Here is a 22,018-nt window from a genome sequence, read left to right as displayed (position 1 = left end):
CTGTGTTCTTTCGAAGAAGTTCAAACACATTCTCCTGTGTTCTTCCGAAGAAGTTCAAACACATTCTCCTGTGTTCTTCTCAAGAGGTTCACACATTCTTCTGCATTCTTCCCAAGAAGTTCAAATACATTCTTCTGTGTTCTTCCCAAGAAGTTCAAACACATTCTTCTCTGATCTTACCGAGAAGTTCAAACTCATTCTTCCGTGCTCTTCCCAACAAGTTCAAACACATTCTTCTGTGTTCTTCCCAAGATGAAGTTCAAATATTCTTCCCAAGAAGTTTAAACACATTCTTCCATGTTCTTCCCAAGAAGTTTAAACAAAACATTCTTTGTGTTCTTCACAAGAAGTTCAAACACATTCTTCTCTGATCTTCCCATGAAGTTCAAACTCATTCTCCAGTGTTCTTTCCAACAAGTTCAAACACATTCTTCCATGTTCTTCCCAAGAAGTTCAAACACATTCTTCTCTGATCTTCCCATGAAGTTCAAACTCATTCTCAGTGTTCAAACCAACAATATTCAAACACATTCTTCCATGTTCTTCCCAATCATTCAATACAAACAGTTTTTTGCTTCTTCCCAAAAAGTTCAGACACATCTTTCTGTTCTTCCCAGGAAGGTCAAACACAATCATTTTAGTTCTTCCTAAAAAAGTTAGATACTTTCTATTCTTTTCCCAAAAAGTTAGAACACATTGTATTTCTTCCCAAGATATTCAAACACATTCTTCCCAAATTAACTTCCCAAGATGTCTTAAAAAAAATTAGCTTCTAATTCTTCCTGAGAAGTTTAAAACAGATTCTTCCATTCTTCTTACAAAAAGTTTCAAAACCTTTTGTATTTTTTTACAAATAAATTAACATTGCAATTCTTAAAAACAAATTAGTATATCAGTTCTTACTAAAAAGTTAGACTCCATGCATGTATGTAAATATAATTGCATTTATGTATAAATAAATTTACATTGTATTCTTACAAACAAGTTAGCCTATATATTTTTATATAGATATACATAATCTATAATCATGACATTCAAACTATTAATATTCTAACATTTGTCACCCTTGCATTTCTGAAAAAAGCCTCATCAGATTTCAAACAGTACATTGCCTCCCATTGCATTTCTTAAAAACAAACACTTCATTGCATTTCTTAAAAACAAATTAGCACTAGCTGTTCTTAAACATTACAATGAAAGACATGCATTTCTTACAAACAAGTTAGCCTCCCATTGCATTTCTTAAAAACAAGTTAGTCTCCCATTGTATTTTTTACAAACAAATTAGCCTCCCATTGCATTTCTTAAAAAAACAAATTAACTTCCCATTGCATTTCTTAAAAACAAATTAGCCTCCCATTGCATTTCTTACAAACAAGTTAGCCTCCCATTGCATTTCTTACAAAAAAGTTAGTCTCCCGTTGTATTTTTTACAAATAAATTAACCTCCCATTGCATTTCTTAAAAACAAATTAGCATCCCACTGCATTTCTTACTAAAAAGTTAGCTCCCACTGCATTTCTTAAAAACAAATTAGCCTCCAATTGCATTTCTTACAAACAAATTAGCCTACCATTGTATTTCTTAAAAACAAGTTAGCCTTCCATTGCATTTCTTACAAACAAATTAGCCTCCCACTGTATTTCTTACAAACAAGTTAGCCTCTCATTGCATTTCTTAAAAACAAGTTAGCCTCCCACTGCATTTCTTAAAAACCAGAATTGGCCTCCCATTGCATGTCTTAAAAACCAGAATTAGCCTCCCACTGCATTTCTTAAAAACCAGAATTAGCCTCCTGCTGCATTTCTTAAAAACCAGAATTAGCCTCCCACTGCACTTCTTAAAAACCAGAATTAGCCTCCCATTGCATTCTTAAAAACCAAAATTAGCCTCCCACTGCATTTCAAAAAACCAAGGATCAGCCTCCAGTTGCATTTCTTAAGAACAAGTTAGCCTTGTGTCGCATTTATTAAATACAAGCTAATTTCTCATTGCATTTCTTAAAAATAATTATTAGACTATATACTGACAGCTGAAAATGACTGATATCTTATTGCACAAACAATACATGTCCTGGCCATCTCTCCACCTGCTGAATGTAAGGCGGATTCTGCCCCAGGAAGGTGGAAAATTCATTGGTTTCGTTTACAATGCTAGGTTTTTTTTTTTTTTTTTTTGGGGGAGTTCATCACCCTGGATTCGAGGAGAGTGCAGTATATGTGTGTGTGTGTGTGAGTGTGTGTGTGTGTGTGTGTGTATATATGTATATATATATATATATATATATATATATATATATATATATATATATATATATATATATAGGCTATATATATATATATATATATATATATATATTATATATATATTCTATATATATATATATATATATATGAGTCAGCCATTGGACAAAACCGGGCAACAAGCATCCCGCTCTCTCTCTCCCTCCTGTTCCTTACACTGGTGACCCTGGAGTGACTCAAAGGAGCCGATGGCACACGTCTGACCCATGATACGACCCACGCGCCAACGAATCCTTCGCCGCCTCCTTGACCCAACCTCTCGGCGTTCCCGAGCCTTCAATAGATGTCCGACCCTGCGAGATGACCCACCCGACCACAGGAACCCTGGACGCCTCCTCCTCCAGGCAGCCTGACGCCGCCCCCAAACTCGTACCGGACGACCTGACCAACGAAGGACCAGCTGACGTCATCCTTCAGCCTGCTGCCGTCCTCCTCGAGTTCAGCCTGGCTGGCGCCGCCCTTCAGCCTCCTACCCGCCCAAAGCCCAAGCCCTTCACTCCCATTCGAATTGTCAGCAAGATGATTTCTGCATCGGGGCCTTGCTTGGGAGGGGGGGGGGTAGGTATTGTAAGGGACCTAATTGGCGGTTCTACAGGCACACGTGATTGTGAGTCAGCCATCGGACAAAACAGGACAACAAGCGCTCTCTCTCTCTCTCCCTTCCGTGCGTCAGCTGGAAAGGCGCGCTTGAAGGAACGCAACTTCTACCATACAATATTCCAGCCTGTTTCTCTCTAACCATTGTTGTCTCGATTCATGTACTATCACCACTACTTGCATAATGTTCCACCGAATCTTCTGTATCAAACTGTATGTATGTTTCTATTTGTGAAGATGCCAAACGTCTCGCCATTTCACATACATTAGGCTACTGCAGTGTATTCATTAATCTGTCTCGAATCTCATGCAAATGTCCGTATGTGGAATTTCCTGGCCTTTCCACTGATATATGTTTTATCATTGTACGTTTATTATGTCTCTCACAATCGCCATCTGTTTGTCTGTCGACAAGCACAGGTGTCCGAATATAATCTCTGTTTTGCCTTGTGCGTGTGTAGAAACTACTTTGCAGCTCGCACCAGTCAATAACAACTTCGAAGATTCTGTACATTCATTCAGTCATGAACCAGTAATAAACTAGACAACACCCAGCCAGTAGGTCACTCAATACCTTTCTTACACACACACACACACAAATATATATGTATAATACATATATATACAGTACCAGTATATATATATATATATATATATATATATATATATATATATATATATATATATATATATATATATATATATATATATATATATCACATTAGTACAGGTGAAAATAAGTGATAATAATCATATATATTTTATATATTACATATATACACACAAACACACTATATATATATATATATATATATATATATATATATATATATATATATATATATATATATATATATTCTACCAGTAACAGGGGAAAAACAAGTGATAATAATTTCAACGTAAATATTTTATATACTTATTTTCAAACACTACATTACAAAAAGACATTCAATATATATATATATATATATATATATATATATATATATATATATATATAGAGAGAGAGAGAGAGAGAGAGAGAGAGAGAGAGAGAGAGAGAGAGAGAGAGAGAGAGAGAGAGAGAGAGAGAGAGAGATTCCCATGGCAAGCAATCCAAATGCCCCACTGAATCACCAGCCCATAGAGAGAGAGAGAGAGAGAGCAAAAATTACCAGGAGTAATTGGTTAAAGATTTGCACGCAATATAAACAACAATTTTGCTTACAGCTAATAAGTTAGTTTTTACAAGTACTGCAAATAGTTTGGTTTTTTATAATCTGGATGTAACTTTTCCTGCATTCCTAAAAGATGAACAAATGGAAGAATGTCTTCCAAATGGAAAAATAAATGGAAGAATGTATTTTAAATGGACAGGTGAAAATAATTTGCAGAATATGTAGGGTCATTTAAAATCAAGCATTCCAACAGGGCTTAGGACTAAGCCTAGGCCTAAACTTGAGGGCCACAAGAGGAGAAGAGAAGTAGGAATAGGCAAAGTCTTGGCAACTGGTTGTTAAGGATCCTATTTTATCACTGTGGGCCTAGGCTATACAAGCATATGCCTCCAAAATCACAAATTATACCACACATGAAACGACGAAAAACCTATTGCAGGTTTTCTCAACGTAGATCTGAGTTGAGCGAGGTTACTTAGCCCTAGGGTAAGTGTTACTGTTAGTGCAAGCCTGGGGAGGGTAGGGCATTTAATTACATTGGTTATAACCACGGCTAAGAAGCTCTAGAAATATGGCTTTCAAATGTCGTTCACTAGGTTAGTTTAGGCTAGAATGGTTTGGACATTATATCTGTTTACTCAAATAATCCACAGATATACAGTACCCTAAATTAAATATTTACATTTACGTGCACAATTTCTAAAAGTAATTTCTTCCGTCAGAAGTTCGACATAAATAATAAAAAGTGAAAATTGTAAATGCTAGCTCAGTTACTCCAATCTTGTTCAAGTCTCATAATTTAAGGGGACAATGCAAGATAAACTTTTGTGCTCAGTTGAAAAATGGCAGCAGCCTTCATATTTACTGAGATAACAGTAAATTTCCAAGTTTTCATTATTAATTATATATTAAAAAGATAAGAAAGTACGAGTAAAACTATACAAACTATTCAAAATACATTTGGGTAAATCTGGGATTACTCTGATATTTTTATATAATAGTATACCTGCAGGCTATTCATCAGCAGATCTAAATTGTACAATATCATGTTAAAGTTATTTATAACTTATCAGAAAACAGTTAAATACTATTCCAAGTAAAAAACAAATTCAACAACACATTGCATTACAGCAGACGCCCGGTATTCGCGGGGGATGCGAGTAGCTAAAATCCGTGAATACTTAAAACCCCTCTAAAATCACTTATAACTGCCTATTTTGATAGTCTAAAACACAAAGAAACCCTCTATAAATGCTTATACCTGAATATTTTAATAGTTTTATCACAAAATGTGCATTTAGTCATGAAAATATGAAAATAAAGTAATTTGTGAACATTTCTCTATGAAAAACACTGTGAATAGGGGAATTTTCCGCAAGTAATATGTATGTATGTTCCATAGAGAAATCTGCGAACCTGAATCTGGAACTGTGAATAGGTGGGGTTCAACTGTAATTATATCTGGGAGTATGTGGGTACAAATAGGTAAACAGCTGGAATCCTAATCCTTTGTTACCTAACTTAATAGAAGTGATACCAAAATTACCTGACAATATTGTATCTACTGCAATAAACAAAACTGACAATTTTCCAAATCAAACTCAGTGACCTGTGCCACCACCCCAGATGGTCCAAGAATAGCCTGGTAGCCTGACAGACTTTAGCCTTCACAGCATAATATGAGCTCTTAAACTGTACAGATAATCTAGTGCAGCCCTCGTCTATTGAATTACCTGGCTATCTTGCAATGAACAACAAAGTCTAACATTTTCAAACCCGAAGTCATCGAACTGTATCACTGCCCCAAACAGCCCTACGATGGCCTAATAGCCGTTTGATAACCTTTAACCTCCACAGAATACAGTGAACAATATGATAAGTGTAAGCTAGGTTAAAGACAATCTGATGCAGCCTCTTCTATAGAATTACCTGAAATCTTGTTATTAAACAACAAAATCTAAAATTTTCCAACTCAACGTTAGCGAACTGTACCACCACCCCAGAAGGTCCTGTGATAGCCTAGTCGCCTGACAGCCTTTACCCTCCACAGCACAAAGAGAACTTTTAATTATACAGACAATCCGATGCAGCCCTCTTCTATAAAATTACCTGGAAATCTTGTTATTAAACAACAAAATCTAAAATTTTCACACTCAAAGGCACTGAACAGTATCCCCACCCCCATACAGTCCTATGATGGCCTAACAGCCTAATAACCTTTAACCTCCGCAGCATAACGTGAGCATTATACTAAGCGCAAGCTAGGTTAGGGATGATCCAAGAACAGCAGAGCCATAGGTTAGGTTAAGCTACAGTAGGTTAGGCAAGGTAGCATAATTTTAGGTTAGCTTAATTGCAGGTATAATGCAGTGCCCTGGGTTAAGTAAGGTCATGGGAGGTTAAGTTATGATTTACCCATGTTAATTAACACAGGCTTTTATCCCTTGAGTGTAATTATTTTAAATAATATTTTAAACACTAACACACATGAACTGTATATTTGAATAAGCAGTTTGTTTTTGCCCCTAACCAAAAAATAACATAAAGTACAATATACATAACGTTAGTTCTGCCAACTTATCCAAATCCCTAATCCCCCGATCAGGGATCAGGGCAAAGCCTCCCTCGCTATGGGACCTACCCCTCCAACAAAAATTAATGGCCTACCCGTCAAAAACCAGTCGAAAAAATATGTGATTTGTGTATTTAACGAAAAATGAGTTAATCACAATATTACCAACGTCCTTCCGGTAAAACAAAATGAGATGGTGACAATGATATGTTGGCTAACAATGATAAATGTAAAAAAATGAGAAAATAACAAGACTAAATGGGCAACAACATAATAAAAATGAATTAGCAGTTATCAGAAATACGGAAAGTGATGATACGCAAAGATAGCTGAAAGTGACAAGCCCCCAAGAAACACGTCACAATAATAAAAAAAAACCGTGAAAAACCTTAATTATAAAAACACACACAGCAATAAGTACTCAACCATGACAAGAAAAACAACAAAGGTGTCTACAAAAAGTGAGAAAGAACAAAAGAACAAAAGAACGAACAATATGAATAACAGTCGAACACTCACTCGGTCAGGAATGGCGTGTTACAAGGGGTCTGTAGCCAGCCCAATCTTAATAATTTCGAGTGTTTGGAATCTTTGTCACGTTTCCTATCATCGCTGGTCCTGTAATGAGAAATAGGCAATATAGGATTAGTAATTTTGTAAGTCAGGATACGATATAGTAATTAACAATAAAATCTTTGTTTATTGAAGCTGGAGAACGCCAATGTTCATGGGCCCTGTAGCCCCAGAATTCCAGAAATGCTTGTAATGGACTTTTCTTAACTAACTCGCTTTAATCTTAACTATCTTTCACTACTGATCGAAGCACAAGACACACTTACATTTATGATATGAAGATAAACCAGCAAAGCCACGCCGGGACTCGTAGAAAATGAATTATATTCCATTCATTTCGTTTGGCCACTTTACAGAAAGCTCCAATGGCGTCCTTGTACAGTAACGGCGACTCGGCGATGAACGCAAAGACATAAAAAAGGTCGTTTAGATTTCCGTTATTTCTGTGAATTTCTTTAATTATCTCACATGCACTGCATTACATATACATTTGTCTATATTGTCCAGTCAAAAAGTTTCAATAATAAATAATATCTACTGTAGAAATATCCCTTACGTTAATACTTCTGCCGAATTGTAAACTCGAAACCAAAGCTATAAACAAAGACGTTTCAATTTCCATCATCTGTATATTTCGTTAATTATCTGACCTGTAGTGTATTATATGTACTTTTTTTTATATATTATTGTCAAAAAATTTCATAAATAAACGATATCTTCTGTAGAAACACCTTTTGCTTTAGATGCCTCCGCCAAATTGTAAACTCGAACGCAACAACATACAAAAGAAACGGTAAATTTCCGTTATCTTGGGATATTTCTTTAGATATCTCTCCTGTACTGAATTATATACAGCCTTTCCTATATTTCCCAGTCAAAAATTTCCATTCATTAACGATATATTCTGCAGAAATAGTTACAATATGAAAATATTTTGTGCTCTATGTTGTATATCATTATCTTCTTAGCAATTGTAAATGGTCAATAAAGAAGAAGAAGAACCGACTTCTTCACTCTTTATAAACATTGACCGGCGTCTCACTGAATGCATCCTTTTCTTATATCTCATGTCATCGCTTTAATTAAATATCATCACAGAAATATCCTTTGATTTAATACTTCGTCCGAGCTGTAACCTCGAACGCAAAAACATACACAAAAGGTGTCAAGTTTCTCAAATTGTCTGGGTAAATCTCTCAAATGATCCCATCAGCATTGCATTATACACAACCTTTCCAATATTATTCAGTCAAAATGTTTTATTAGTAAACAGGAATACCCATTGCTTTAATATTTCGGCCGAACTAAGCAGAAATAGCTAGCCTTACAAAGCCAGAGGGGCAGTTAACAGCAGGCTGAACCAAGGTCCGGTTGTGATGCCATTTAAATGTTTTCACCGGATTTTTTGTTTTGTTTTTGCTTTTCTGCGACAAAAACTTTTCTAGGTGATGACATTTCTGAGCGCAGTACAGCCAGGGGAATCATTATTCCAGTGACAGTGTTGAAAAAAAGAATGGACAAGGCAATAACAGGCGTAGTAACCCGATTGTTTCAAGGCTTGACTTAAAATTTTGAGGGAGTTCTTTTTTTTAAATAAATTGTATTCACACTATTTACTTGAGTGTAAAGTCTGACTTTACAATAAAAAACTTATATTTGTGATGATTTTCCTGTCTCTAAATTCCACAAAGTTCAAGCGAAGATATAATTCTTGTATTTCAACAATTCGTTTACATTTGTATCTACTTGTTAATTTATTTTTTCAAGTGTTACCCTCTGTTACTTTTTTCAAATGAACACCATATTCTCTGGGAACTTTAAATTTCAAGTCAGTGGCCCCTGTGGACTTCTCTCTCTCTCTCTCTCTCTCTCTCTCTCTCTCTCTCTCTCTCTCTCTCTCTCTCTCTCTCTCTCTCTCTCTCTCTCTCTTATAAAGACAAAATCCACAAAGGAAAGGGAAACAATGGAGTACTGCAAGACCTTTCGACGTATTGTCCTTTACTTAGCTATATATATAAATATATATATATATATATATATATATATATATATATATATATATATATATATATATATATTATGTAATATATGTATGTATATGTGTGTGCACGCGCGTGTGTGAGTTACAGACTTTTCACCTTATCCTAAACATGGATTTTTGGATTGCTGAAGATATGAAGATGATAACGAAGTCAGGACACAACTTCAAGAACAATGTTCGTTGCCAGGCAGTGCAATGCTTGCAACGGTTAGGTGTAGTGTTTTTCTTGTTTATTTGTGCAAGCATTTACCTTAGGCACCCCAGTACATGCTGTACAAAATAAGCATCTGCGAAATCAGTAACTGTAGTACTAATTACAGTGTTAAAACACCAACCTACTTTCTCTCACTCTCATATGGCAGGGGTGAGATTCTTGCTTGTCGCTCTTGCCTTTAGCGCTCTTTGACTGGTAGCGCAAACAATGCACAATAGTTTCCTCGCCTGATCTTGGAAGAACCTTACTGTTGCTCATACACGTTTGCCCAGTGCTCAGTCGGGTAAGGAAGGGTGAGTAGTGTTCAGTGTCAGCCCTTGGCCCTGGTGTCCACATTGCGATCCTTGGCGCGTTTTAAGTTGTCTGTAACTTTTGTTCTCTTGAAATTGTGCTTTCATCAGCTAAAGCCTCATCAACAGCTGCGGAAAGCTATTAAAAGTTACCATTTCATGTCTGTGATATTTGTACGGCATCGTGCAAGCGTTGCTGTACCGAAGTGCATGAGTGCGTGCGAGATGCTTGCCTCTGACGAGGCATAAACGAGGCGAGATCTGTTTATCTACTGTAGGTTCTAGAAAAAAAAAACGTGCGGAGAGTCAAAGAGACTGCTAGTATAGTCAGAGATCAGAGAGTCTGTAGCCTTAATCACGCTGTATTTGTTTCCGCGATTTTGACTTGCGAGATCTGAATCTTTTGACTGTTTCCCCTCATCATCCTTGTGAATTACTGATTGCAAAGTTAATATAACGGTCGTCATGTTGTTACCAGGGCGCCTTCGGTGTCACGTTGACGCCTTAGTAATGTGCATTTTCAAGTTGCAAGTCTATTGTTAGTATGTACTGCCGTATGTGGTGATGATCCGGGTGGAATCCGGTTCTTTGCATTCAGTTCATTCTGAACGCTGTTCTTATTGGGGTGAGACGTGCTTATTCATTCTCTGTGCCAGAGATTCTTCCTCGTGCTGGTCGGGAGTCCCTCTTGTTTCATGACTTGAGGATTAGGATTTGCATTTTGCCTTGGCGGGTTTATTTTTGGAGCAGTTTTAGATGTTCTTCACTTTGCATAGTATTACGTTTGGCAATCGGCTCTTTCTGATATTACGCAATGCTTAATCTAAGTCCTCATCTATGAATTTTGTCCCGATGTTTTAATTTATTGGCGTTGTTCAGTTCGGCTTGGGCTGATTAGAGTTTCCTATAGAAAATTCGTTTCATACGAATTCCGCGTCGAGTTCAATCGCGTGTTTGGGGGTAAATGAGTCGATGCTTTGCTTTTTGAACGTGGTCGGTGTGTACGCTCCTTCCTCAAATAAAAAGGAGGGGGAGATTTCCCTTTCTTAGTCTCACACCCCCAAGTTCACAGACAGTTTCCACTCACGCCTGGTGATTGGGCATTTCTGGATATTGCTTATAATTTTCCAGTTGTTCTCGCTTTCTTTTTTGATTACTTCTCCTGGTGGCCAGCTCCGTTCTGTTTCATTCTTTTGCATAAAAGATCGCTCGTTTTGTGTTGAACGCTTAATTCTTGAAGGCAGGTGTTTTGTGTCGTGCTTGGAGAAACATACATATACGCCATGAATTCCTGAATACCAAACGGCGTCGAAGGCCATTTTAACTCCTCTAGTGGGCATGCATGTGATCTTCTTCGTTTGACTGTGGCACTTAATGGTGGTATGGATGAGTGTGACGGCAGGGGTGCAAGTGCTTCGATTGGTGAAATCCGAACAGCTCTCCTAAACCTATGATTTGGTGATCTTGCATGATTCCTAGTGGACAAGTGGGCCCACAGTTATATGGGATAATGTGGTCTTCAGTGGTCGCCTGAACAAAAACATCGTCTTTGTGGTGGCCTCAGCCTCTAGACGGAACGGTTAAAGACAGAGAAACAATACCACCTCAATTTATGTTCAAATCATTACGAAGTGCTGCTTAGATATCAGTCAGTCTGCAGAAATTTTTAAGACTAACGCTACTGAAACGTAAAGAACTTTAAAAGCGGGGGCGTTAAGTATCTTTAACTGCAAATTCTCGAAAATTCAGAGAGTTTTTATTACACTTTCGTATGATCTTTCTTTGCTATGCAATTTCAGTATATTTTGCTTAAGTGGGTATCTTTAATCAGTATGTTAGCACTGTCCACATCATCAATGAAAAATTGCATATGTTTTCATAAGAGGACACCTAATCCTTCCTCTTCTCTACGACAAACACCAACCTTTCCTGCAGATGAAATGGCTTGGTGTCCTACTCTTGCTGATGTCGCCTGGGACAGGATGGGGGGTCTCCTTCCCCCTGAAAGATCCTACAAGATCCTCATGCTCCTTCCTATGGGAAGCAAGAGCCATAGGAACGTCTTCATGCCCCTGGCAGAGGCCCTTGCAGATCGAGGCCACAAAGTAAGTATGAAAGCCATCCCCATTACGGAGAAAGGGGGAATTTAGTTGAATAATTGAACGTGATAGCGATAATAGAAACTTTTACAGCCAATTACGATTACTTTCTATGATGCTGAAGGATAGTTTTGACACATCTAGTCGGTGAAGAAAAGAGAGGAGACGAAATACAACCTTGAAATATAGCAGGGGCCTCCAACTTGAAGCCTGTGTCTTCAGAGCATTATCGCTGTTCTCTGACCCCCAGGTAGACATGTTGACCAGCTACGACGTCCAGCACCAGAACCCGAACATCAGAGAAATCCCCCACCGACTTCCCCACTATCCAGATCCCAGTGTGAACTTCTTCAACGAAGTAAAGAAGAAAACTGGAATGATCAGTGCCCTCAAAGACAGACTGTGTAAGATGGCGAGGGATATTTATCGTGTACCTCATGTGAAGGAACTCTACAGGAAGAGGAAGGAGTATGACCTCATTGTTCTTGATCATCTGTTTAATGAGGTATTTGCTCCTGCAAATAATATTTTGTCTTGGATGCCTTCTACTTCCATTTCCTTTGTTTATAATTTATCCTAAGATCTTGGACTAAACTTATAGTTTTATCAGGTTTGGAATCACGAGAACAGTGTGAAAAGATGGGAGAATCTTTGGTAAAGGGCCATGAAAAAAATAGCCGTGAATAACACTAATACATATAAAATTAATAACTCGTAATAGAAATGGGGAGAAGACTACGAGAACTAGGCGAAATAAAAAAAAAACACCTTTAGAATGCAACGTTTACGTAACAGGGAACAATGATGAAGAATTCTGTATGGTAAGTAAAATTTATGGTCAGAGAACTTAAGAATTACTGCACCATATGAATTTGACCACCGATTCTGCAGACTAAGAAATGGTGAAGTCATCATTCGGTCATTAGGGAAGGGCATAAAGATTTAATTAAAGTTTTATCTATCTTCTTTTGATTTCAGTTATGCGAGTTTTGTTACTTAATGATATGTTGAGACACTTTCACCATTTTCCCGTTTTCAAAGGTATCATGAACAGATTAACTGAAGATCAAAAACAGCACATCAGGTTCCCTAGATGTTGCCATTTTAGACTTTACTTTCATTAATACTACCATACAACATCTGACGAGCTCCAAGAAAATACCTTTACTCTCCTTGATAGAGTGGCTTGACTATGTTGTCCTGTTTACCTCATGATTTTTCAAATCGCTCCTCTGTTTCTGAACTGGTTTTCTCGCCAGCTTAACTATGACGCCAATAAACTGTAAAGATATTTGAAATACCGGAGACTCTGAGATGTAAGAGTATAAATAAAAGCATATTCAGCGCAATAGAATGATTATATAATGTACATAAGACTGGTACAACATATTATGCTTCCAGTATCACTACAAGATGGATTAGACAAGCAAAGCATATTTAAAATAAGAGTGTATTTATCAGGCACACAGGACTGGTAAAGTGCTATGATAAAACTTGTAAAGTATATTTGGGATGATGACATCACTAAATGACAGACAAAATGGGTAAAACTTATAAGGCACCAGTGTTGCTACAAGGCAGACAAAACTTGTAGAGCATACTGAAAATGTTTGTATGACAAACTGTCGTAACATTACTGCAACATTATTGTAAAAGAATGTAGTTTTCTATGATGAAGAAGCTGGTACACCGTCGTGATATACTCTGAAAATTATGATTTTCACCTTAGAATCCAAGAATTAGTCATTTTACAGAAGGATGCTGTTACTATGAAAAATATAGCCTGGTAGTTGGTGTGGAATAGACAAAATATATAATTTCCATAACTTAGAATAGAAACCTCTGGCATTTTTATGGAAACTGTTAAGTTCATTCCATTTTCATTTCTAGTTCTGCTACCCCTTTGTACACGAGATGCCTTTCATTACCATTGCTGCCAATGGCATGGATCCCAGACAGAGTGCTGTCCTGGGAAACCTACTCAGCCCAGCCTACATGCCCAGTTTTCTTTACGAGCCTAACCTTGAAGACGTTTTCGGACGCCTTGCCAATACAGTTTTCAGCATAGTAGTTCCCTTCTATTGGAGACACTGGGAAGTCATACCTGCAGTTCAAAAAGAGGTGAGATTTACTTCTTTAGAAGCCTTCTTCCGTTAAGCAGAAGAATGTTTCATTTTCAACATATGTCAGTTGTTATCATAAGCAGGCCAAAATTTTATTAACTGCTAAAACCATGTGAACATTCAAGGAAACCAACTATTGCAAGCTGGATGACTGGATGATTAACTCATTCTGACTGCTTGACTGTTTTCCTGAAGGTCAATGTGCACTTCCCAGACCTTCCGCCTCTTCTAGAAATAGAGAGAAATCAGAGTCTCAGCCTGCTGAACTCCCACTTTTCGACTGGCTTGACTGTTCCCCTTTTACCTTCCCAAGTGGAAGTAGGTAGTATGCACTGTCGACCTGCCAGACCTTTACCAGAGGTAAGACACTACTACCAAGACTGATGTTTATATGCATTAGTGGGAAATACTCTCAGTATATGACACATTCTATTTAATATATGCAAAATGAATATCTAAATGATAAACTGAGATCTTCACTTTGAGAGTTTGATGGCATAAGTTTTTTTTTATGAAAACAAAACTATTACCTGAATGTCTTCAAAATGTTGTTTTATACTTTGTCCCACTATTAATGTTTTTTTTTTTTTTTTTTTTTGCTTCAATACCTTCCCAGTCTCATGATAATTCAAGATATCATGAATGTTTTTTTTTGTTTAATTTAGGACTTAGAGTCATGGATTGAAGGCGCAGGCTCAGCAGGTGTAATATACTTCAGCCTTGGTTCAATTACAAAAGGGAATACAATGCCAGTGAAGTACAGGAATATGTTCATTGAAGCTTTTTCCAAATTAAACCAAAGGATTCTTTGGAAATTCGAAACCGATTTGGAAGGAATTCCAGAAAATATCATGATTAGCCCCTGGCTCCCACAACAAGATATTTTAGGCGAGTATTGTAATCTTGAAATCATAGTACAGGACTTGCACTTTAAACAGGAAATCAATCAGATTAATTGCTTTAGGATATCGCTCGAAAGCTTGTATCTATTCAACTCTATCATGACTTTTCAGGTCACCCTAACGTGAGAGTATTCATAAGCCACGGAGGGCTCCTCAGTCTGCAAGAGGCGTTGTACCATGGGACTCCTGTGGTTGCACTGCCCCTGTTTGGAGACCAGCCTACCAATGGGGCTAGAGTTGTTGCTAACGGATGGGGTCTGTCTCTCAATTATGAAGATTTAGCTGCAGATCTCATCGTCAGTTCTATTGAAGAAGTTCTTGAACAACACAAAGTAAGTTTTTATTTTCCATTTTTGGTACCTGATCTGTTATGGTTTCTCAACAAGATTACTGATGTACTAATATGACCCGTCCTTCATAAATTTCAAACTGCTTACTTCTTCCTTTAGCATTAACAGTAAAATGTGTCTTTGTATATATCCATATCGTTTGTATATAATCATATCGTTTATGTTCTCTTAGCTTCAGGAATCATGTAAATTTCAAAAATTTATGCTCCAACTAACAGCATTATATAAACACATTCATGAAAATTCAATCTTCTGGAATTTATAAACACATTCATGAAAATTCAATCTTCTCCAACTAACAGCATTATATAAACACATTCATGAAAATTCAATCTTCTCCAACTAACAGCATTATATAAACACATTCTACCAGTCTTAAAATCAGAGTTTAAAGCATTCAGTCAACGGAAGGTTCTCTCCAAAAGAATACAGTTTTCGTGACAGTTGTGACCATAAATCACAAATACCATTACAATTATATATAATCAGTATGCTCTAGTCTTCTGTGATCAGTTAACTCATTTAGACATCACTTAAATCATAACTTTCTTATAGTACCTCGTATTGTGTAATAAATTCCTAAATACTTTTTCTTGAACCTCTCTACAAGTTGGGTTTCTGTCTCTCTTGTTAATTATGTCCTCCGTGCTTTATCTGAGTAACTCTGCTGCTGTTTGTTTCAATGGATCATACCTTGCTGTGTGCGACTGCTTCCGCATAAGATCTTGGGTGAATGTTCCCATTGTTTGAGGGAACAATGAGCCATACTCTCCTTTCCTGTACAGCATTCGTTTTCCCGTTTTGAGGTGTGTAGAACAAAAACCAATGAAGTCACACGATTGATTGTAAAGAACATCAGTCACTCATTACTTAACCTGGTTCTCCTCTGTCACTTATTTTTCTACTTCAAATCTATCATTACATTCATGCCTCAGTTGATGTTACAAGCCTGGAGGCCCCCCCCTTTTTTTTTCTTTGCCTCGTTGACATTTTGTTTTAACTTGATGCTGGGGAGACGAAATGTAGGGCACGAAAATGGTGAGGCCATCTGAAGCTCTTTTCCTTTTCACTGAAGAAAACAGAAATCAAATTCCAGTCTCCTTATTTTTTTCAGATACAAAGAAAATGTAGCTAAGACTTCAAGGGCATGCAAGGACCAACTGACCCCTCCTGTAGAACGAGCAGTGTTCTGGACGGAGTACGTCATACGTCACAGAGGAGCCCCTAAGTTGAGGTCTCCTGCAGCCAGCCTCTCGTGGGTACAACTGCTCCTGCTGGACGCGTTAGCATTGTTCCTCTTGGTTGTCATTTTGTCTTTGCTCATTCTCCGGTGGCTTTTCAAGAAAGTCCTCAGTGCAGTTTTGGGTAAAATGTATTTGAAGAAAAAGTCTGAATAGCATTTCATCAAAATCAGTTTATATTTGTCAATAAATATACGCCATAAGTACGGTATATGAAATCTACTGCTTTCATTCACAGTGTTATTTGATACTGTAGATCACACGATCGAGCCTTTGCTCAAAATATAAACTGAACACTGACTAACAAGTGCTGTTCGTAAGAAAAATATTAGAAAGTCATTTCTTCCGGTTACGAAGTACTTGTGAAAGATATGACAAATAATATCAGTAATGAGAGCAATGAATAACAAGTAGAACCACCAAGCAATATCTCAAAAACCATCCGTATCTCTTCAGATATTTTGAGAAACTTGATGAAACAAATGGAAAATGCATAATTTTACAGGTACCAGAGTTTGCATGATCATTTTTCACAGATTTATCCACTTGTGATTTATGATGACAGGTCGAACCATCTTTGTAAGTTCTGTTATCAGAGCACCCATTTGGAAGGGGAATAATCTTTGTGTTGGTGTTTGTCTGTCCTACAAGTAACCAGATGTTGATGTATGTTAGCAAGAATTCTCTAAAAGGTTGAAAAGAGCTCGATTAAACCTTCAGGTGAACTACATTGTCAAAGATTATCCCAGAGTAAATTCTTATATATATATATATAGTTAGGTTTGTCCAGTTGTTGGATTGTTTCTTCGAAATACCGTTGTTTCGGGGTTTGGCTGACCTCTCGCGCTTGACGTGAGGACGGCATGATAAGCTCCGAAGGTCAAGGGCTGACTATACCATAGTCGCCATTGTGGAAGAATTGTTATTCCAGTTGGATTCTTATGAGCTGTGGTAAATTATTGTTATTATTACTGAAGGGTTTGAGTATGTCACTGTGTTGAGCAAGATGGCTCTAGCGATTTATGATGTATTATTATTTTGAAGGGCATGAGGAAGTCATTATGTTGAGTGGGTATGGCCCCTATTATTATTGTTGAGGTGTTACTGTTGTTATTATTATGCTTCTTATTTTTATTGCCCTGTTATGGTTATTGCCTTATTGTATTGCCCTCTTGTTGATTGCTGCTGCTAATTATGTTTATTTCACTAATGTGGCTTATTTATTATATAATGAAGGTATTACCATTATGAGTACTGAGGTTATTTTGCATATGGCATTGATTTTGGTAATTGTTTTAATCATACTTTGAAGGTATTTTGCATATTGAAGCGATTATGGTATTGTAAATTGTTTTGTGAAGTTGCTTTTCATTTCAGAACCTGGTCTCAAAGTTGTAAACATGTGAAGTCTATATATAGAATAAATTACGCTTAAGGCTACTATGAGTATTTTCTTTTACACTTCCTTTGGTTGTTGCAGACCACCAGTCCATTCCAGTCTCAATATGATGTGTGGTTTAAGAACCTAGTAGTCACACTGAAAAGTGATCGTGGCAATATATATATATATATATATATATATATATATATATATATATATATATATATATATATATATATATATAAAATTTATATAATATATATATTATATATACATTTAATTTGTACATTTCATAGGACACAAACCTATTGTTTCATAAATGGAATTTCTCACACAAGGCACACTTTGGCAGTCACTGGCTCAACTATAAAAATAAAATCCTATTGAGTAGTCTGAGTCACTCATGACTTGAACTGGCCTTAATCTTCTAATCTGTGAACCAGCCCATGCACAACTCTGCTTTGCTTTATAGATTAGGAGAGACCAGAGCTATGACAGGTGGCAGAGGAGGGTCAGTTCCCACTGAAAGTGTAGGTTTGTATCCTAACCAATATCAGGACAACATGTTACTGTACTCACCATGTCAGCCTGGGGTAGTTGACATGCTCCTGGTCCCTTCTCAAGTGGCACCCTATTGGGGCTTGACAAACCTATACCACCTGCTGAGCTGCCACTAATAGGCCCAGGGTGAAGGCTTCCAAGGACTTGTGGGCCAAGTCCCTCGGGTAGAAGGATATGAAGGTTGACGGTCTCTTCCAGACACCCGCCTTTAGCACCAGGAATACAGAGTGGTTCTTCCTGAACATCACTGAGTGGCCTATGCCTCTAATGTCGTGGACCTTGATCTTCCCCAGGGGAGGGTCCTCCCCTCCAGCAGAAAGAAAGAGATCATGTTCTTAGAGGCCTTTTTCTTCTCTTGACTCACACTGATGAAGAGTCTCCTACAGGTGGGTCTCTGGGGGGGAGGGTATGTTTCAAGTAGTATCTCAAAGCTCTGACTGGGCATAGGACCATCTTGTCCTTGTTATTCTCAACTAAGTCCTTAATGGTGTGATTAAGAACAGCTTGAACTTCAGGTCCAAGACTGAGGGGTTCTGGCTTTTGGCCACAAAGTCTGGATGAAATCCAGGGAGAGGGAGGACCAGCTTACAGAGTGGGTAACACTGTATGAGAGGGTGAGCATTTTGCCTACTTTCTTGGCCAATGCAAGGGAGAGGAGAAATACAGTCTTCAACTTCAGGGGTTTATCAGGAGGGAATCTTAAACTGGAGAACACCTTAGTCACATCTCACTCAGGGAGTTCTTGCTTAGTCACATCCCACTCAGGAGCTCTTGTTTCTCATGGTGGGCCTTCTGCTCGAAGCCCTTGATGGTGGTGGACAACTCATAAGTATTGGAGAGGTTTATCCTCCTTGTCCTGAAGACATGAGACAGGGCTGCGTTGTAGCCCTTGACTGCTATAACCGAGAGAACCTTCTCCTTACATAGAAACACCAGGAAGCCTGCCACCTCCTTCACAATGATCTTGAGTGGATTGTAACACCTACAGCACCAATTCAGATGACTGTCCACTTCCCCTGGTACATTCCAATGGACAAAGGTCTGAGGGTGTCTGGTATGATGTCCCCAGTGTCCTCAAGAAATCCCCTTTTTCTGAGGACCTGCTTGATGGTCTCCACCCATAAAGGTGGAAGGAGCTTACTGCCTGAGGGAATCTCTTGCTCTGCTCTTGTACCAGAAGAGTTCTTTGCTGGGTGAGCGGGTTCCGTTCTCAGCTAAAGGTCGTTGAAGAACAAGAGAAATTTGTTTCTGGTGATAGAGATTCATTTCTCGCTATAATGTGGTTCGGATTCCACAATAAGCTGTAGGTCCCATTGCTAGGTAACCAATTGGTTCTTAGCCACATAAAATTAAATCTAATCCTTCGAGTTAATCAGCTCAGTGGTCTGGTTAAACTAAGATATACTTACTTTACTTTATGTACCAGCAGAGGTGGAATGAGAGGTAGTTCTCAGTGTTCCCTGAGGCATGAAGGGCCTGTTGATGACCCTTCTCATCTGGCTGAATGGAGAGGAGGTGTAGACATCCATGTTGTCCCAGAGGTGCTGGAAGGGACTGGCAAACAGTACAAGGGCCACTTTGTGTTCCTCACTGTGGCAAACAGCTCTATTGTTGGACCTTTCCAGAGCTCCATCAACTAGTCGGTGACTCCTTAATAAAGGGACCACTTGGTGCCTACTACCCCTTCTGCTATGGCATCTCCCTTTCATGGGATGTTCCTAGTCACCAGGTCTAGTCCCTGAGCTTCTGACCACTTAGGCATCTCCACTGCCAAGGCATTCAGCTCCGGAGAGATGGTACCTCCCTGCTTGTTTATGTAGGCTACCACTTTGGTTTGTCACTCATTGCAAATGCTGACCTTTCCACTATCTGGTCTTGGAAGTGCTGGAGTGCCAGTGCCAGTCAGAATGCTTGAATCACCAGGAGGTGGACATGCTTTATTCTCACCTTTGGGCCCCACGCCCTGAAACATGTAGCATTTGGATGTGTGCTCCACTCCCTACAGGATGCTTCTCAGAATACCAGCATCTCTGGTGGTGGATGACTAAATGGCACTCCCTGCATGTGGTTTGTTGGATCTCTCTACCACATAAAATACTCCACAACCTTCTCCATCACCTTGTTTGTCTGGGACAGATCCTTGTCCAGCCCTCTCCAGGCTACCTTCAAATGTCACTGGGGGGATTTGATGTGAGGGAGACCAGATGTCCCAGGAGGACCTGTCCAAGGGGGACCTACTACTGCTTTGCCAGTTACTGGGCTGCCGAGAGGAAGGGGCCAGAGATCCTCACCAGATTAGCTAACTTCTTATGGGATGCTCTCACTGCCACTGTGTCAATTTGCATCCCCAAGTACTTGATGTTCTGCTTGGGGAGAGGTCTGACTTCATGAAGTTCATTGTCACCCCCAGCTCTCTGTACAGTTCTAAGATCTCTATTTTCTTCTCTGATGGTGCTATGATCAGCCATTCATCAAGGTAATACCTCAAGCAGATCTCTCTCACATGTGCACAGGAAGACACTAGTTCAAACACCCTGGTCAAAGCCTATGGGGCTATCATCAGCCTGAAGCAGAGGGCTCTGAACTGGTAGGTCACATCCTTGGAGACAAACTGCAGATACTTCCTGGACTGGGTGGATGGGGATGAGTGGGTATGCATCTTCTAGGTCTACCAACACCATGAAATCATTAGGTATTTGTCTTCTAGGTCTATTGACACCATGAAGTCATTCTCCTTGATTGACACCAAGACTTTCAGGAGTGTCTCCAACCTGTAGGGCATCTGCTATAGATGGAGGTTCAGTGCTGATAGGTCTATCACTGACTGCCGCCCCCTGGAATCTTTCTCCACTAGGAAGGGGCAGCCGTAGAAGCCTGATGAGCTGTCCTTCACTATCTTCACCATTACTTTCTGCAGCATGGCGGATACCTCCTTTTGCAGAGCCAAATCCTTGGGCTAGTTGTTCCTGTAGGAAGGAATGGGACTTGTGTTAGGGACATTGTCCACAATGTTGTGTGGAGCAGCCAAACTGACCACTTGCTCCGCAGGCACCACCACCACACATGAAAGCTCAAGGGTGAGGTTGTGTCTCACCTACAGCACCTTCCCACTAGCTTTTCCTGTTACGTCATCGGCCATGGGAGGGTTGGGAAAGACAAAAGGACTGATTGAAGTTATCTCCACCCTTCCCCTATGCCAGATCTGCCATGCTGGTGGAGCATGTGTTGCGGTGAGGGTGAGAGACATTTGGTGGAAGTGGGGGTCCTGCTCTGGACAGGGGGCGTGCCTCCTGGACCTCTAGACACTGGTGCCAGTTTCAAAGATAATGACTGGGAGAAGAGTGTCACTGGAGTCTTCTCTTCTAATTTTGATGGCTTGGTGGACCAGTTCTGGTGGGAAGTAGTATGGGGAATTCACTCAGGGGCTGTTCCTCACAATGAGCCAACTCTCTAGGAAGATCTGTTTCTGGATCACTGCCAGGAAGGACTCTCTCTTCTTCAGAATCAGGTTAACCCAGTTGTGCCCCGCCTTCTTGACCATATGCACACATTATTATTATTATAAACTAAAATTCTGGCAACAAGGTGGAAATTTCCTTACATTAGCTTCTTTA

At 38.9% G+C, this 22,018-nt stretch overlaps 1 protein-coding gene and 1 long non-coding RNA gene across 3 annotated transcripts in view; one reads left to right on the top strand and one right to left on the bottom strand.

The window, feature by feature from the left end:
• Positions 1-7,782, bottom strand: part of LOC136828087 (uncharacterized) — a 33,151-nt gene extending 25,369 nt beyond the window's left edge. For both annotated transcript variants that reach the window (XR_010849908.1, XR_010849909.1), the window contains exons 1-2: positions 7,469-7,782; positions 7,149-7,247 (exon numbers count right to left, since the gene is read on the bottom strand). This is a non-coding gene — a long non-coding RNA (uncharacterized lncRNA). The remainder of the gene's footprint in view (positions 1-7,148; positions 7,248-7,468) is intronic.
• Positions 7,783-9,444: 1,662 nt separating this feature from the next.
• On the top strand, positions 9,445-17,275 carry LOC136828075 (UDP-glycosyltransferase UGT5-like). Its single transcript, XM_067085802.1, has 8 exons — positions 9,445-9,750; positions 11,683-11,852; positions 12,097-12,351; positions 13,737-13,967; positions 14,165-14,329; positions 14,635-14,857; positions 14,983-15,202; positions 16,336-17,275. Exons 2-8 carry the CDS (start codon positions 11,688-11,690, stop codon positions 16,616-16,618), a joined length of 1,542 nt encoding a protein of 513 aa, XP_066941903.1. The 5' UTR covers positions 9,445-9,750; positions 11,683-11,687; the 3' UTR covers positions 16,619-17,275.
• Positions 17,276-22,018: the final 4,743 nt, after the last annotated feature.

This window comes from Macrobrachium rosenbergii, chromosome 3 (assembly GCF_040412425.1).
Source record: "Macrobrachium rosenbergii isolate ZJJX-2024 chromosome 3, ASM4041242v1, whole genome shotgun sequence".
NCBI classification, from domain to species: Eukaryota; Metazoa; Arthropoda; class Malacostraca; order Decapoda; family Palaemonidae; genus Macrobrachium; species Macrobrachium rosenbergii.
This window is presented reverse-complemented; position numbering and strand designations above follow the sequence as displayed.